Here is a 17,753-nt window from a genome sequence, read left to right on the forward strand (position 1 = left end):
CTCCAAGGCCACTGGGGAAAGCATTTCCACAAAACAAAAGGTTTAAAAACTCTTGGTGCCAGGCTTCCCTGGTGGCTCAGTGGTGAAGCATCTGCCTGCCAACACAGGAAACATGGGTTCGATCCCTGGTCCAGGACAATCCCACATGTTGCAGAGCACCTAAGGCTCTGCACCACGACTACTGAGACTCCGCTTTAGAGCCCAGGAGCCACGGCTACTGAGCAGAGCCACAACTACTGAGCCCAGAGCCACGGCTGCTGAGGCTCCATTCTAGAGCCCAGGAGCCAAGGCTCCTGAGCCTCCGCTCTAAAGCCCAAGAGCCATGACTACTGAGCGTCCGTTCTAGAACCCAGGAGCCACGGCTACTGAGCCCAGAGCCACGACTACTGAACCCAGAGCCACGGCTACTAAGCCTCTGTTCTAGAGCCCAGAGCCACGACTACTGAACCTCCGCTCCAGAGCCCAGAGCCACAACTACTGAGCCTCTGCTCTAAAGTTCAGAGCCATGATTACTAAGCCCAGAGCCACGACTACTGAACCTCCGCTCCAGAGCCCAGAGCCATGACTACTGAGCCAGAGCCATGACTACTGAACCTCTACTCCAGAGCCCAGAACCATGACTACTGAGCCTCCGCTCCAGAGCCACGACCACCGAGCCTCCGCTCTAGAGCCCAGGAGCCACGACTACTGAGCCCAGAGCCATGACCACTAAGCCTCTGCTCCAGAGCCGAGAGCCACGACTACTGAGCCCAGAGCCATGACCACTAAGCCTCTGCTCCAGAGCCAAGAGCCACAACCATCGAGCCTCCACTCCAGAGCCCAGAGCCACGACCACCAAGCTTCCACTCCAGAGCCCAGAGCCATGACCACCGAGCCTCCGCTCCAGAGCCCAGAGCCACAACCACTGAGCCTCTGCTCCAGAGCCCAGAGCCACAACCACTGAGCCTCCGCTCCAGAGCCACGACTACTGAGCCTCTGCTCTAGAGTCCAGAGCCATGACCACCGAGCCTCCGCTCTACAGAGCCCAGAGCCACAACCACCAAACCCCCCGCTCTAGAGCCCAGGGCCACGATTACTGAGCCTCTGCTCTAGAGCCCAAAGCCACGACCACCGAGCCTCCGCTCTAGAGCCCAGAGCCACGACCACCGAGCCTCCGCTCTAGAGCCCAGAGCCACAACCACCGAGCCTCCGCTCTAGAGCCCAGGGCCACAGCTCCTGAGCCTCCGCTCTAAAGCTCAAGAGCCACGACTACTGAGCCCAGAGCCACGACTACTGAACCCAAAGCCACGGCTACTAAGCCTCTGTTCTAGAGCCCAGAGCCACGACTACTGAACCTCTGCTCCAGAGCCCAGAGCCACGACTACTGAGCCTCTGCTCTAAAGTTCAGAGCCATGATTACTAAGCCCAGAGCCACGACTCCTGAGCCTCTGCTCTAGAGCCCCGGGCACCAGGCCCCACGTTCAGCTGAGTGCAGCCAGCAGCCTGGCAGCGCACCAAGCGGGTCAGACGAGGACTGAGCCTACCGCGCTGTCCTGGAGTGAGCGCAGACCACTGCACTGCTCTGGAAGACTCCTCCACCCTGTCCCCACACTGCAGCCCTGGATAGCGCAGTGCACCACGAGGTAAAGGCAGGCTGGCGCACTGAGAGGGAGAGTGAGCAGCGTGCCCGGCAGCAGAGGGGATGAGACGCGGGGCCATGGTCAGCCGACTGGGACACGATGGCCGCGCTGCGACTGCGTGATGGCTACTTCTGGGCAGCCGCGTGGTGGACACCCTTCCTGGGAAAGCGACCTCCGGGAGGGATGTGCTGATGGGCTCAGGAATTCAGCAGCGCCCAGTCACCAGCCCGCACTCCCCTCAGAGCTGGTGCTGGTGGGCGGGACAGAGGACCAGGTCCCCCAGGATCCACCCCCCAACCCCCCAGGGTCTCTGTGCTGAAATGCGGACTTACTGCCATCTGCCTCCCTTTTTTTGTTTACATTCCTGTTTGGGCCGTTTGTATATAAATAATAATATGTATATTTACAATACATATTATCTTACATAACAATTTCATTTCAGGGTAATAAACGGGGTACTACAAAATATTTGCTACAAAAGGGGCTTGATGGGGTCGCCAGACTTAAGCACTGCTGTAACTGGGCTGGGGAAAAGGACCCTGGCACCCCAAATTTGTTACCAAGGGGTTGCCCTTTGAAGGGTCATGAAGAGTCCACACAGTCTACCTGGAGCCACCATTGACAACAGGCTGCAGGCTACTATGGGGGAGATGAGGTTCGGTCCCCACAGCCATGGAAGGATGGACGCAGAGCAGGGCCCCAGGGCGCCTGGTGCCGGAGGCAGGTCCACTATTCCAAGGCGGCACAGGGGAAGCGGGCAAGACACCTGTGACATCAGTCTTCACGAAGGACCAGGTGGAGTGAGCCCGCTGGCCAGGCAGAAAGACGCGGCCAGCCAGAACGACTGCTGTGCTTCAACACCGCAAAGCAACCGCGTGTGGTTCTGACACGCAGCAGCTGCGGGAGGGCCTGGCGGGCAAGGACCCTCCTGTGAGACAGACCTGCCTGCAGGCCCACTCTCCCAAGTCGGGCTTCTGCGCCTGCGAGGCAGCGTTCAGGGCCTGCATGCTGGTGAGGCAGACGGCCGCAGCGCAAGCCGGCCTGCAGGCTGCCCGCCACAGCACTCGCCCCCAACTGCCAGGCTCTCGGTATTAAGCTACAGCAACCTCCGCAGTGATTTTAAGATAACACATGCAACAGCGTGAAAAAGAGAAAAACAAAAAAAGTGGAATAAAACCATTTCAAAACAAATGCCTAATATGAAACTGAAGGATCAAAATTACGAACCTAAATTTCAAAAACCCACATTTAACAGCAGTTGGTTCGACCCTCAGCAGCAACAGAGCAACAGGACGCAGATCAACAAGCTCCAAGCTTTCGGCCACCGGCACACGCTCCGCTTTCTAGAGCGAACGGCCCACAGCTCTCAAGCTGGGCAGTGGAAGCGAGAGCTACAGGGAACAACCAGATGCTACCGGGGGACAATGAGACCAGTGGCCACCGTGACCCTTGTCGGAAAACAGCGAACAGCAGACCTGCCTGCCTGGACACCAGGGCCCCTGGCCGCTGTGGGTGCGAGGGAGCCCTGCTCCAGGTGTGTCTTGGGGAGTCAATCCAGCTTCCGAGCAGAATTCACCAGCGTCATCTGCGTCAAGACAGCACATCCACTGCCTTCAACATGCTCTCTTGACTTAGAGAACTTCCAGCCCATGGCAAACGGGCTCACGGTAGCAGCTGCACGAGCTGCAGCGAGGAGGCCCGGGCCTTCTGCCGGCTGACGCCTCGGAGGCGTCCAAGTGCTGCAAGTGCTCCCCACCCAGACGGGAGCCTGAGTCAACAGCCTGAGAAGTTGCACAGAAGCTTCAGCGCGCCGCTTTCAAGACACACGACCAAGGGTGTAAAACGGGGCAGATTTACCACCCACCTTGACGACAGGCAAGTCAAAGACCTCGCGGGCCTCTCCCACCTCTGGATTGTCCCCATCTTCCGAGATGATGTGCGAAGCGAGCGCGTTGTACGACACTTCCTTCGCTTTCCCGGCTTTCAGAAGCTGAATAACCTACAAAAAGCACACGAGTTACAATGGAACACGCCGCATTTCAATGCATACCAGTGATCATGAACCATGAAAATCCTAATAAACATCCACCACGTTCTCCACAGAGGATTAATACCTGCCACCAAGTCATCTGCAAGGAAACCTACAGGGACGACAAAACGCAGCAAGTCTTGACTCACTGACAGGGAAGCACAGAGCTCCTGTGACCGAGGTACTGGACAGTGTCCCTCTTGAAGACAGAAGGACTGACAGACAAGGTGAGCACGAAGGGCGAACAACGGACACACAGCGTCTCAACAGAAAGGCGCGGGGACAGGCAGTTCTGATAAATGGAGAAGTTCCGCAAGAGGCGCTGTAGGAGCCGCATCTCAAGGAGCTTAAAGGCGTCGGCCACGCAGAAACACAGTCAGCGTGCGGAGAGGGCGGCATGCGACACGCCGGGCAGAACACAGACCAGACCATTGACAGTGTGGCACAGATGCTGCGCCTTTGTATTTTACCCCAAAATAAAATAGAGTGTCTTCTGAAAGAGAGGCTGAGGGGCAGGCGGTCAGCAGGGAAGACCATGATCAGACACGACAGGAAGACCGCCGCCAGTGGAAGGACAGGTCTACACTGCGGGAGTGAAGGCAGGACAGGCATTAAGAAGCACCTGCGATAACTCAGGTGAAAGAGGCAGGTTACCGAACTGGACAGGAAAATGATGCAAGGGAACTGGCAAGACTTGGTGACTGAGGGGGCGTGTGCAAGAAACTGCGACACCACAGCACAGCTCCCAAGCACCACTACGAGCTGACGGGGGAAAGAAAGTTTTAGTTTAGGGCACGGCTTCCTCTGGTGCCACTGTACGATTTAGGAGGACACACAGCGCATCGAGGACAGCAGGGTCCCACCCGAGTAAAGCCATCTGTGTAGACAGAGATGGGGGCAAAGCTCTGAGCCAACAAGATCCCAGAGCACAGGGGGGCGGAAACGGAGGCCGGGTGGGCGCAGAGGCTGGAGGGCAGGTGGAGGCCGCTGGTCAGGTCTGAGCAGCACACCGCAAGCTCCAGGTGGTGAGAGCGCCCATGTGTGGTCGTGAACTAGAAGTTCATCTGACACAAGTGAACTGGAATCCACATTTTAAGATTCAGAGAATCAACCATCTTTCAGAAAACAGTTTCAGACCTCAGTGGTTGCAAGGACATTTTTAAGCCCTTAGACTTGATTCACAGTTGAGTAAGCATGGCTCCAGTTCAGCTTCCTCCAGGTTTTAAGTAATATTTGCTTCAGTTCTGGTCAGTCTTAAAATGAACCAGAGGATAGGCAGCAGAGGGGAGAGGGACAGCAGGCAGTGAGGAAAGAGCACCCAAGCTGGAAGGGAGAAGCCTCCACCCTGCTACGGGCACTTACTTTCACCTCTTTGAGTTCACCATCTGTTTATCCAAGTCAAAGCCTCTACTTCAGAGTTAGAGGGGAGAAAGGATCCACCTTGGGGGCTGCCAAGCATTTAGTTACTAGGACACCAACTCACAAGCCTCTAAGAAGGCCAAGACCCATCAGCCTGCCGCAGCTCTTCTGCCTCCAGTTTATCTATTAAGTCCCCCTCTCTACTCGGGAGGCCCAGGCCTCAGTTCTCCACTTTCAGCACTCACAGCCAAGGCGACACCCAGGCGATGTAACTGTACAGACACAACTTTAGGGAAGAGAACACCTGGAGACCCAACTACAGTCCATTCCTACAGTGGAAGCATAAAATTCGGACATTCAAACAGATGCAATACTTTAGGAGAAGACAGGAGAGGACCGAGCTGCAGACCTGCGAGCTGAGGGGCGGGGGGCTGCCACCCGGGGGCGGCTAACTGTCCCCTGAGCACCCCGGGACCCGCGCCCCTACTGGCTTCACCCTGTCGAAGGTCCCACCCCGGACCCACCCGTCAGCCCGGGCTGCCGCGGGAGGGTGTCCCAGTCCGGACTCCGCCCACGAAGGAGCGGAGAGAGGGGGTGGGTTGGGGGGAAGCCGACGAGGCGCCGCGCGACCGCAGGCAGGGGGGTCGCCCCACGGAGAGGGGACGGGGATACCCGGCGCTGGGCTCTCCGCGAAGAACCTATCCACGTGCCCACTTTCCTCCGAGTCTGGGCACGGGCCCCCCACCGAGCGCCCGCCGCGGGACGCCGCAGACGCGCCCCACGTCCCCTCCTGGGGTCCCCTCAAGCCCCTGGTGCCCTCCCGCGGGGGCTGCAGACCCCGGTGCCCGCTCCGTCCCCTCCGGCCTTGCTCTCCGCACAGCCGGACTCGCGGGCTCCCCGGGACCCGGACGCGCGCGCGGGGGGCGCGGGGACTCGGCGGGGTGGAGGCGGAGTACCTGCGGGTCGAGGTCGCCCACCGCGTAGTACTTGACCTCCTTGAACATCTCCTCGGGGACGCGGGGCACCTGGCCCGACATGGTCGCGGCGGCCCCGAGGCTCCGCAGAGGCGGCTCCCGCCCGGCCCCGCGGGGCCCGCTCCCCAACGGCGCGGCAGGCGCGCGGCTCCGGCTCCGGCACTACAAGTCGGACCCTCGGCGCCCCCGCCCTCGGCGCCGCTGGAGCGCGGGAGCCGCGCGCGTCCCGTGGGCCGCACCATCCCGCCGGCCGTCGAGGGGGAGCCGAGGGCCGGGGGCCGCTCGGCCGGCGCCGCCCGGAGCTCTCCGCCGCGGCCCCGGGGTCGGGGGGCGCTCAGCGCGGCGGGCCACCCGCCGCGGAGCGCAGGACTCAGGGCGGCCGCCGCCCCTGGGGGAGCTCGGGGGTCGTGGGGAGACGCGCCCCCCCCGGCGGGTTGCAGTGGGCCGGCCCCGGGGAGGACGGCAGCGCGGCGGGCCCTCCCGTCGGCCCGCGCGGCCGCACGCGCTGCGCATGCGCGCGCCGGGGGCGGGGCCCGGGCGAGCGCAGCGCCGCCGGCGGCCGCCCAGCGGGGACTTGAGGTGACGGTCTGGAGCGGAGTGGAGGTGGGGGAGGGGGAGGCCCGGGCTGGAGGGCGGGGACCGAGCGCCGCGGGCTGCTGGAGGCGCGCCGGTCCCGCGGGCGCGGGCACTGAGCTTCTCCCCATCGCCCGAGCCGGCTCCTGCCCGGGGACCCTGTGAGGTCGGAACCAGCCCCGCTCTCCTCACTCCGGGCGCCGCTGACGACACGTGGCGCGACGCGCGCCCGCGCTGTGACGTAATCGGGCGGCGCCCGGAGAGCAGCGCTCGGGCGTACCTGCGCAGGGTGGGAGCGGAGTGGGGCGGCCGGCGGGACCCCCGCGTCCCCCGGGGCTTACGCCGCGGCCGGGGCCTGGGGGTGGAAAGGCACGTGAGGGAGGCCCGCTGGTGCTCCCTGCTAAGCGGAAAGCCGTTCGGTTCAGTCGCTCAGTCGTGTCCGACTCTGCGACCCCATGGACCGCAGCACGCCAGGCCTCCCTGTCCATCACCAACTCCCGAAGTTTACTCAAACTCATATCCATCGAGTGGGTGACGCCATCCAGCCATCTCGTTCTCTATCGTGAAGTAAATGTTAATGGAATTGGTCGGGGAAAAAAAAAAAAACTTTTCAGAATGACTGTGGCAGCCTCATTTCTGAGGCTATCACTTTTTAGTCTGCGATCAGACACAAGTTCTGAAAGTGAGTTGTGGTTAGTTCATTGACCAGGACGCAGTACCCAGGACACTGGCTCTGTTTAATCAGCAGACACGCCTTTGATTGTCTGTGCACTCGTTATGTGTGTAATAAGTGGTTTTTGTATGGGCAGGAAGTAAGCACATTGTGTGTTAATGGCTCAGTCATGTCCGCCTCTTTGCCACCCCGTGGACTGTAGCCCGCCAGGCTCCCCTGTCCGTGCAATTCTCCAGACAAGAATACTGGAGTGGGTTGCCATGCCTCCTCCAGAGGATCTTCCCGACACAGGGATGGAATCTGCGTCTCCTGCATTGGCAGGCGGAGTCTTCACCGCTGTGCCACCTGGGAAGCCCAAGCCTTTTAAATATCCTTATGTTTTATCATTTTGATGTTTTCTCTTTTTTCATCTGTCTTCTGAATAGTCTGAAACAACGCTGTTCTGATGCTAACTTTTTTTGTTTTCACAAATAATAAAAACATTGGGTACTTGCCTGAATGAGTAAGAATATACTGTTCTTTTGACTACCCAAGCATAAGTTTGATATTGGCCATTGTAACATTTCGGAGAAGGCAATGGCAACCCACTCCAGTACTTTTGCCTGGAAAATCCCATGGACGGAGGAGCCTGGTAGGCTGCGGTCCATGGGGTCGCGAAGGGTCGGACATGACTGAGCGACTTCCCTTTCACTTTTCACTTTCATGCACTGGAGAAGGAAATGGCAACCCACTCCAGTGTTCTTGCCTGGAGAATCCCAGGGACGAGGGAGCCTGGTGGGCTGCCCTCTATGGGGTCGCACAGAGTCTGGCACGACTGAAGTGACTTAGCAGCAGCATTGTAACATTTTACCTTCTTTGTTAAGAAAATGTAGGAGGGATAAATTAGTTCTAAATATCAAATCAAAATTGGCATCCCCTTTTATTGACCTGTGTGAGAGAACTTGCTAGCTTTTTTCTTCCTTCATTAAACAGGAACTAAGCATGTATTTTTATAATAAAAGACTTAAAGCATATCTCAGCCAGGTATTTTATTTTGTAAGTTAAAAAAAGAACTTGTAACATTCAGCAGGGCAACTTTACCCTACTGTGATTTCTGATAGTCAAGAAGGCAAATTATGGAACTAAGAAATCTGTTATTTAAAATCTCATCAACCTGTCAAGAGATTGTTAAACATTAAACTGTGCAAGGTCACTGTTGTACACGTTGGGCCTTATCTCACCAACATCAAGAGGGTCCGGGTCAGTGGCCCACAGAGAAAACATTCAGTAGGGTGTATGTAGCACACTGCTGCTTTGCCAGTTATAAAAGAAACTTCTTTAGATGAATTCTGACTTCACCTGGATAAGGCATGTTCTGAGGAAGTATCAGTGCTTTTAACAAAAGCTTTGTACTTCTTTAACTTCGGTACATGTATGACCCCATATGCGACATTGAGCATTAATATATTTACAGCTTCTCCCAACTAAGTTCAAAGCATGATCATTTTGTTAGTAATCAACCTTCAGAGAACAAACAGCCTGTTTAATACTAATTTGATAAATAGGGTAATACACATTTCTCATGTTTTATTTTGCAAAATTGGGTATCTTGAAGCTAGCAGAAAAAAGTGTGAAATTAGGAAATGGAAAGTAGAGAATATTTAACTCAAATTGTACTTACTGGCAGGAACTTGAGGCCGTTATTTAAGTATTTACAAATTTTTTTTAATGCATATCTTTCTATTCTATGCAGCAGTCTCAGTCTTGGTCTCATGTTCAGTTCAGCTAGTCACAAACCCCTTAAAGTTAGGTACTATTAATTTTTAGTAAACCTCTAGTTGGGGTTTATAGACTACAACATTTGACCTTTTCATGAAAGGGAATACTTAAGTTAGAGGCATCAGCAAGCCAGCATTTTCTCACAGGAGAACCTGGGAGCCAAAAAACATGTGTTTCTTTATGGGAGCGGTCAGTCAGCGGACCCACAGGGCACAGTTTCCACCAAAAGTCATGTGTTCAGTGTAGAAAAACTAGGGAACATGAGTCAGGGAAAAAAGTAAATTATCTCAAATCCTATCCTGGAAGCAGTGTTACTGAAATCCTTCCAGACACTGTCTCACACAAATACATTTTTGCCTGAAAAAAAATTATGTTGCTGGCCTAAAAACAACAGAAACAAGAAGGTCCTTCCAGGTCAGTAGATAAAAGATCTGCATCGTTTAATGGATACATAATGCTCTATTTTTAAATGTACCTTAACTTACATACCAAATAGGAAAAGGAGTACGTCAAGGCTGTATATTGTCACCCTGTTTATTTAACTTATATGCAGAGTACATCATGAGAAACGCTGGACTGTAAGAAACACAAGCTGGAATCAAGATTGCCGGGAGAAATATCAATAACCTCAGATATGCAGATGACACCACCCTTATGGCAGAAAGTGAAGAGGAACTCAAAAGCCTCTTGATGAAAGTGAAAGAGGAGAGTGAAAAGGTTGGCTTAAAGCTCAACACTCAGAAAATGAAGATCATGGCATCCAGTCCCATCACTTCATGGGAAATAGATGGGGAAACAGTGGAAAGAGTGTCAGACTTTATTTTTCTGGGCTCCAAAATCACTGCAGATAGTGACTGCAGCCATGAAATTAGAAGACCCTTGCTCCTTGGAAGGAAAGTTATGACCAACCTAGATAGCATTTTCAAAAGCAGAGGCATTACTTTGCCAACAAAGGTTCGTCTAGTCAAGGCTATGGTTTTTCCTGTGGTCATGTATGGATGTGAGAGTTGGACTGTGAAGAAGGCTGAGCAACGAAGAATTGATGCTTTTGGACTGTGGTGTTGGAGAAGACTCTTGAGAGTCCCTTGGACTGCAAGGAGATCAGCCCTGGGATTTCTTTGGAAGGAATGATGCCAAAGCTGAAACTCCAGTACTTTGGCCACCTCATGCAAAGAGTTGACTCATTGGAAAAGACTGATGCTGGGAGGGACTGGGGGCAGGAGGAGAAGGGGACGCCAGAGGATGAGATGGCTGGATGGCATCACTGACTCAATGGATGTGAGTCTGGGTGAACTCCAGGAGTTGGTGATGGACAGGGAGGCCTGGAGTGCTGCGATTCATGGGGTCGCAAAGAGTCGGACACGACTGAGCGACTGATCTGATCTGATCTGATAACTTAGATAACCAACTCTGTGAATGCCTTTGTTTCCAGTTTGACGGTTTCAGGGCTGTAAACTCATCGCACAGTTAGCCCATGCGCAGGGTCCTACACTCTTCCTTCCATGCTCCAAGGTCAGGGACTAGCGCCACCCGCCTCCCTGCTCGAGGACCGAGTGCAGAGCACAGAGTGAGTGTTCATCACCAGGACTCTGTCATTGGTTCTGGCTCGGGCGGTGGTGCCCCTGGAGGCATCTTGGCTGGAGGGGAGGAGAATAGCTGGCCTCCAGGGACAGAGGCCTGGACGCCCAGGGCAGCCCACACAACGACCGCCCTGTGCACAGGGCCCAGGGTGCCGCTGTCGGGGCGTAGCTGGAGGACAGGCAGTACGTGCAGCCTCCACCCGATCAGGACACGGAACGCTTCTGACACGGCTTGGGGGCTTGCTCAGTTGGCGTTCCTCGGGGCTGCTGTGTGGGAGCCACTTCCTGCCTGCTCTCCAGAGGGGAGGAAGCAAGCAAAACATCGCTCCGGAGGCTCCCTGGCCACCAGGCCTGCAGAGAGCCGCCTACCACCCAGTCCACCCACTTCCACTGGCCAGAACCAGGTCTTGTAACCCCAGCCTACCCTGCAGGGGAGGCTGGGAAACGGAGTCTTCCTGGTATCCAGGAAAAGGAGATGGGATTGATGGCACTCTGCCAATTTCTGCCATCTTTAGTTTCAAAACAGTTCTAACAAACTAAGATCATACTAATAGGATACAATAAAACATTTAAAAAATTTATTAAAGATAATTTTAAAAAGCCATGCTTGCACCTAGCCACTTGGTAGACACATGCTGAGTTGGGGGGTCGGTGGGTGTCCTCTTAGCCTCAGGCGTTGGTCGGAGGCCTGCAGCAGCCTCCAGCGCCCCTCCTCCCGCAGGTCTGCACCCCATCCGCGGCCTTGTTCCCTACCCAGGATGCCTACCTCGCTGGGTGACCGTACAGGCTCCCAGTTGAATCTGCTGAACAAGGCGCCGGCACAGCTGAGAGGGCAGGAAGGAGGGAGATGCTGTGTTTGTTTCTTGGACCTCTGGGCAGGCTGCCTGCAGCTGGCAAGGTCACGTGACCTATGCAGCTGCCTCCTCTGAGGCCCCGCTCTCCTTTCCTTCCTCATTCCTTTGACCCTTGGTTCCCCCGCCACCCACACGTCTGCCTCCACCTTTGTAGCCATCCCTTTATAAATCCGCGTTCTCAGGTGATGCTAATGTGAGTAGGCTGCTTCAGCCGTGATCTGAGTTACATAACAGACATGGAGACCTGATGGAACATTGAGAAGTCTTCTTCCAGATAAATGTTATGCCTGCCCTCGAAAAGCTAACAAATACTTGGGTACACAAGCCTGACAGTGGTGGAATTAATAAATGCAGCAGAGCTTTAGAGAAGCGCTCCTTGTGTGCCAGGATCGATGGGACAAACTTCTCAGATGGAGCGGATAACAGAAAAGTTGGACGTTTTAGATAGTAATTGGTTATTTGATACAAGGGGCAAATAGGCAATAATACGAAATAAATGCCAAGTATATGAAGGTCCTGAAGTCCCACCAGAGCAGGCTGTTGAATTTGAGGTGTAGAATAAACCTGTAGCTGTCCTAACAGGAAAAAAAAACAGCTTACTAGCTACTGAAGGTGAACTACTTTGCGGCAGGCTGGCTATAGAATTAACTCTTGCTTCATTTTCAGCCTGTAAAGTGCATAAACAGAAATTGTCATTATGAATTGTACCGGCCATCTGATGGGAAGCACCCGGTAGCACTGACATGGCCAGGAATTAGAACACACTCGTTACGGCTTTGGGGCATCCACATGGACTCACTCCCGCCACCATGCCCAGAGGGGACCCCCAGAAAGGCCCTGGACCACAGTGCTCCATGTGCTTGTCAACTGCATGGAGAATGAGACAATGTAAAGAGGACAGAGGGTCCACAGGCATCTAGCAGGGCCTGCTCAGACGCTCTTCACCGTAGAGACACTGTGGCCAGTGGCACTGAGCACCACGACCTTAGTCTAGTTCTGTGGTTGCTCTGAGGCTTTTCCTGGCCGTTGGAAGCTATTCCCAGAGGTAACGCTGATGGGCGTGATGGTTTCCCGTCATGGACAGAGTTGGGCTTCTTTGAAAATGTATCCTTAGTCTCATCTCAGATTGTTCACCAGTAAATCCTAGACTAGGACCTGGTTCCGTATCATAAAACACTGACAAGGATTTGACAGTCTTCTCCCACTCGAGCTTCTGACCCAATCCTTCTGTTTAGATATACTTCCATCTCAGATGTGCTTCCGTCTGCAAGATGTTGTGAGTCAGCCTCACTTTTTAATAGAATATCCTGAGGATGAGGAAACAGGCTCAGAGAGTTTAAGTGACTCGATGATGATGAGAATTGCTAGCAGATTTTGGGCTAAATCCACCTTTTTATATTATATTTACTCAAATTCATTCTTTTAAAAAAACAAACGATTTAATTTCAATATAATAGAAGTAGAAAAAAACAAAGTATTAGTGGTGTGGAAGGTATACCTTGATAGAAGTTGAAAATAGTCCACTGATTTATATTTTTGCAGCTAATACGTATTCAGTCCTCTCTTGGAATTGATTGAAGATGAAGAGATGATTGTTAGCTCTAAGTTCAGAATTTCCCTCTTATAATGTCTTGTGTCAGTTTTAATTTTCTGATTTAATTAGTTTCCTAATTAGAAGGGGTTAAATTAATTAACCTCATTATTTACTATATATTTAATGATTTCTCCTCTATAGGGAGTTACTTCATTTTCAATAATTGGAAAGCTGTGGCAAGAGGGAATACTGCCGAGTTCTACACTTATTGCTTTACGATCAGTGGCAGGACAGGCCAGATTGGAGGGAATTTTAGGCGAGATACCAGATACTTGCAAACTTCCCAGATACTTCCCACTTGTTCTGAAACACGGTACAGGTGAAAACATGAGCTGGGATTCAGTAATTTCTGCTGAATTAAAACTCAACAGATATATCCTTTATGTAAGGTCAAAATATCCTAGAACATAGGATGTTGTGAGAAATAGCCCAACCACGTGATTTTAGTTATAGACATAAGACAGCCATGAATCACCGAATACTGCTAAGTAATGCTAATGAAAAGGAGAGTCTCTGAAGTTACCACCCGGTCTAACGGCATATTGCTGCTGCTACTGCTAAGTCACTTCAGTCGTGTCCGACTCTGCGACCCTATAGACGGCAGCCCACCAGGCTTCCCCGTCCCTGGGATTCTCCAGGCAAGAACGCTGGAGTGGGTTGCCATTTCCTTCTCCAATGCATGAAAGTGAAAAGTGAAAGTGAAGTTGCTCAGTCGTGTCTGACTCTTAGCGACCCCATGGACTGCAGCCTACCAGGCTCCTCCATCCATGGGATATTCCTGGCAAGAGTACTGGAGTGGGGTGCCATTGCCTTCTCTGAACAGCATATTAAAAGATCGTTTTTCCTCAGACTTGTCAGTGGACTGAAAGGAAAACATTTTGGTAGGTCACAGTAAAATCTTAAGCCTTAAAACTGCATGACATGGAAATCAAATAGGCCTTGTTCTTTCATGTTTATATATGTAGAAATATCAACAATTTGTGGATAACTAAAAGCAGAGACATTACTTTGCCAACAAAGGTCCGTCTAGTCAAGGCTATGGTTTTTCCAGTGGTCATGTATGGATGTGAGAGTTGGACTGTGAAGAAGGCTGAGCAACGAAGAATTGATGCTTTTGGACTGTGGTGTTGGAGAAGACTCTTGAGCGTCCCTTGGACTGCAAGGAGATCCAACCAGTCCATTCTGAAGGAGATCAGCCCTGGGATTTCTTTGGAAGGAATGATGCCAAAGGTGAAACTCCAGTACTTTGGCCACCTCATGCAAAGAGTTGACTCATTGGAAAAGACTCTGATGCTGGGAGGGATTGGGGGCAGGAGGAGAAGGGGACGCCAGAGGATGAGATGGCTGGATGGCATCACTGACTCGATGGACATGAGTCTGAGTGAACTCCAGGAGCTGGTGATGGACAGGGAGGCCTGGCATGCTGCGATTCATGGGGTCACAAAGAGTCAGACACGACTGAGCAACTGAACTGAACTGAACTGATGTTTTAATGTAGCAATACCCCAAAAAAGATGAAATAACTGCTTTTTAGAGAAAATGAGGCTGTATCCACGATATATCTCAGTTGTTCTTTTTCCCACCAAGAAGCACCTCCTGGTGCAGGTCTGAGCCACTGGGCACACGGGCTCTGCACCACACTGCGTACCCCCACTGGTCCTCAACACCACTGTTCCCCAGCTCCACTGAGAACCCCACGAGAAGGCTTGGGCGGGGGCACAGTTTTGAACCCAGACCTAATGTAGTAGTAAAGTGAAGCAGTCTGATTCTAGGAAGTTCACTTCAGCTGAGAAAGCACAGGGACTTTAGGTGCATTGCAGATGGGCCTGGCTTAAGAAGCAAGGCCCAGCAACATGCACCCATGGGAGGCCTGAACTCCGGTCTAGAAACAATGTGTTCCATGCCAACACGAGTAGTAAAAGGTGACGGAGTTCAAAGCAGGGAGCTACCATGGGGACTGGGATGAACACGGAGGGCTTCTTGGAGGAGGTGAGTTTTGAGAGGGCTCTGAAGGATGACGGAAAGAGGGGACCAACGGCCACTTGGAGAAGCAGCCTGAGCAGAGGCCTGGGCCTGGAGGGAACGTGGGGCGGCAGGACCAGGCCAGACCCCGGAGCAGGGGACGTCGCAGGGGAGCCACTACAAAGAAGTAGGCTGAAGGCTGTCAGGGAGAAACCATGCAGGAAGACAGAATACCGCCCACGTGGCTCACAGCGTGGAATCTACTACAGATCCTCATCCCCAAATGTAGAGGCTGAAATGGAGGCACAGGACGCTGTCTCTCATTTGTTCCCATTTGGAAAATACCTACTCGTGTTCAGTGTGGGGCAGGGCAGCATTCAGAACAGCACCAGCCAGACAGCGCTTCCTGTCCTTGCCCAGCTCTCCAGCAGCTCCCACGGCTGGCGGAGGAGGTTCAGTCCCACCAGCCTGCCGGCTGTGCCCCCATGACCTCCTGTGACCTCCCCCAAACGCCCACTACACACTCCAGAACCCAGCACCCCAGCCTGCCTCCTCCACCCCACTGCATACATGCCTCTTCCCACCAACCGGCTGCTCAAACCCCCTCAAACACACCCACCACACACCCCTGCCCCCTGGCTTCGTGCAGACCCCGCACCCCCCCCCCGACCTGAAACGGCTGCACACATGCACAGCTGAGCCGGCCACACCTCTGCTGTGTCCATGCACAAACGTCCCCTTTCGCAAAACATCTTTGATGCCTTGAGACAGAACTGCTTTGGTCCCTTCTGTTCCTGATGGTAAAGAAGTCATAAACTGGGGGTTCTCTGGACGGATCAAGGCTGACTAAAGCCAACCAAGTTGTGAGAGAGTTCATCTCCACTCCGTGGCATGGCTGCCCAACGCATCTGTTTTCAAGGCAGGGGACCTAAAATGGCGCTTGCCTTCCTCCCAGTGCTTCTATTTAAAATTCCAAAAGACTTGATTTTAAAATACTTGCCCATCTCACACAGTACCCCCACCCAACTCCCACATAATCCTGCCACTGCTAATGGTTTTACTGCTCTGAACAAGTATGTCCCCAGCTTCTCAGGATGGTGCCCGATGCCAAGTGGATGATGGATAGATACTGAGGGAGTAGATGGGTGCGTTTCGAATGAGCTAACATCACTGCTGGGGGTTTTCCACCTTGGTTTTAAGGCACCACCAAACACAGTCAGAGCTGTGCAAAATTGAAAGTTCCTTCTTCGACTGGAAGTTGCTCCACTGTCACTGACGCCTGTGCTTTTCTTTACAGATGGGGAGACAAGGTCCAGAGAGGTTAGGCCAGGGGCCAGCCAGCCTGTCCTGTGATGGGCGAGACAGAAGACACTGCGGGCATTGTGGTCCAGGACACCCGTTCTGACTCCTTAACCCCGCCACTGCAGCTAGACGGCAGCTGTAGAGGAACACATGTGCCGATGGCCGGGGCTGGCTCAGTGGCACCCCTTCCTCGAAGGTGGGCGGCCGGCCAGCTTGAGCCCGTGGGCCTCGGCTTGCTGACTGTGGGCTGGGGCATCCAAGGTCACAGGCTCACAGACTCCATCCCAAAGACAACACCCAACAGGTGTGAACTAACTCGCAGGTCCCTGGAGCCCCAGCCGGCACTTCCTCTACTTGGCTGCGCCAACTCTGCGGTCTCCGGAGGTCTGTCTGAGTGCTTGACCATCAGGAAGACAGGGGAATTAGGGCTAATTAATTAGTCCAAACTTTGAAGTCCGGAGAGGAAACAGCCTCATATTAACTGCAAACGATCATCCTAAGTAATATGCGTGTGGCACTTTCATTAAATTTTCTCTCAAATCTTGAAAAATATGTATCTCCTGGCTGCCAACATTTTCATCTTAGGATAATTATGAAGCTTCCCCAAATAGTCCTTTCTCAGTCTGCGATCCGCAGCGGGGCACAGTGCCAGCTGCTGAGACTTGATGGAGCTGTTTAATTTGAGACTTATTAGCACAGCACAGGTGAAAATGAATAAAGACAGTGAAATTTACTCAGAATGTACCCAGTGTACATGCCTACTGTGTAGTGATGTGCATGGGGAAAAGAAATTACATGAATCTAAAATGAAGATACTTCAGTGTCTATCAAGATAAATTCAGGTGTTTTAGGAACATCGTCCAAAGATAATAAAAATCATTTTACTGCGATAAAGGCAGACATTTCAACATGAGACAGCCATTCTTATGAACATTTATTCACAAAAAGAAAACAATCACAGAATAACAAGACCAAGAATCTTAAACTTTAAGCTTGTAACACATTTTTGTTGTTGTTCAGTCACTAAGTCGTGTCCGATCCCATGGATTGCAGAACTCCAGGCTTCTCTGTCCTTCACCATCTCCTGGAGTTTGCTCAAATTTATGTCTACTGAATTAGTGATGTTAGCTAACCATCTTATCCTCTGTCGTCCCCTTCTCCTCCCGCCTTCAATCTTTCCCAGCATCAGGGTCTTTTCCAATGAGTCAGCTCTTCTTTATCAGGTGGCCAAAGTATTGGAGTTTCAGCTTCAGGATCAGTCCTTCCAATAAATATTCAAGGTTGGTTTCCTTTAAGATTGACTGGTTGGATCTCCTTGCAGTCCAAGGGACTCTCAAGAGTCTTCTCCAGCATAACTCAAAAGCATCAGTTCTTTGGTGCTCAGCCTTCTTTATGGTCCAATTCTCACATCTGTACGTACCTGCTGGAAAAACCATAGCTTTGACTATACAGACCTTTGTCAGCAAAGTAATGTCT

The 17,753-nt window shown here is 52.8% G+C and overlaps 2 protein-coding genes across 3 annotated transcripts in view; one reads left to right on the forward strand and one right to left on the reverse strand.

Moving 5' to 3' along the window:
* PAXIP1 (PAX interacting protein 1) overlaps nucleotides 1–6,180 on the reverse strand; it is a 40,371-nt gene extending 34,191 nt beyond the window's left edge. For both annotated transcript variants that reach the window (XM_025291913.2, XM_025291912.2), the window contains exons 1-2: nucleotides 5,964–6,180; nucleotides 3,484–3,618 (exon numbers count right to left, since the gene is read on the reverse strand). In XM_025291913.2, the coding sequence (XP_025147698.2) occupies nucleotides 3,484–3,618; nucleotides 5,964–6,044 (216 nt within the window). In that variant the 5' untranslated portion in view covers nucleotides 6,045–6,180. The remainder of the gene's footprint in view (nucleotides 1–3,483; nucleotides 3,619–5,963) is intronic.
* Nucleotides 6,043–17,531, forward strand: LOC102410484 (translation initiation factor IF-2). The gene is made up of 2 exons (XM_044947108.1): nucleotides 6,043–6,560; nucleotides 16,273–17,531. The coding sequence occupies exons 1-2, from the start codon at nucleotides 6,043–6,045 to the stop codon at nucleotides 16,298–16,300; spliced, it is 546 nt and encodes a 181-aa protein (XP_044803043.1). The 3' UTR covers nucleotides 16,301–17,531.
* Nucleotides 17,532–17,753: the final 222 nt, after the last annotated feature.

The sequence above is a fragment of the Bubalus bubalis genome, chromosome 8 (assembly GCF_019923935.1).
Source record: "Bubalus bubalis isolate 160015118507 breed Murrah chromosome 8, NDDB_SH_1, whole genome shotgun sequence".
Lineage (NCBI taxonomy): Eukaryota > Metazoa > Chordata > Mammalia > Artiodactyla > Bovidae > Bubalus > Bubalus bubalis.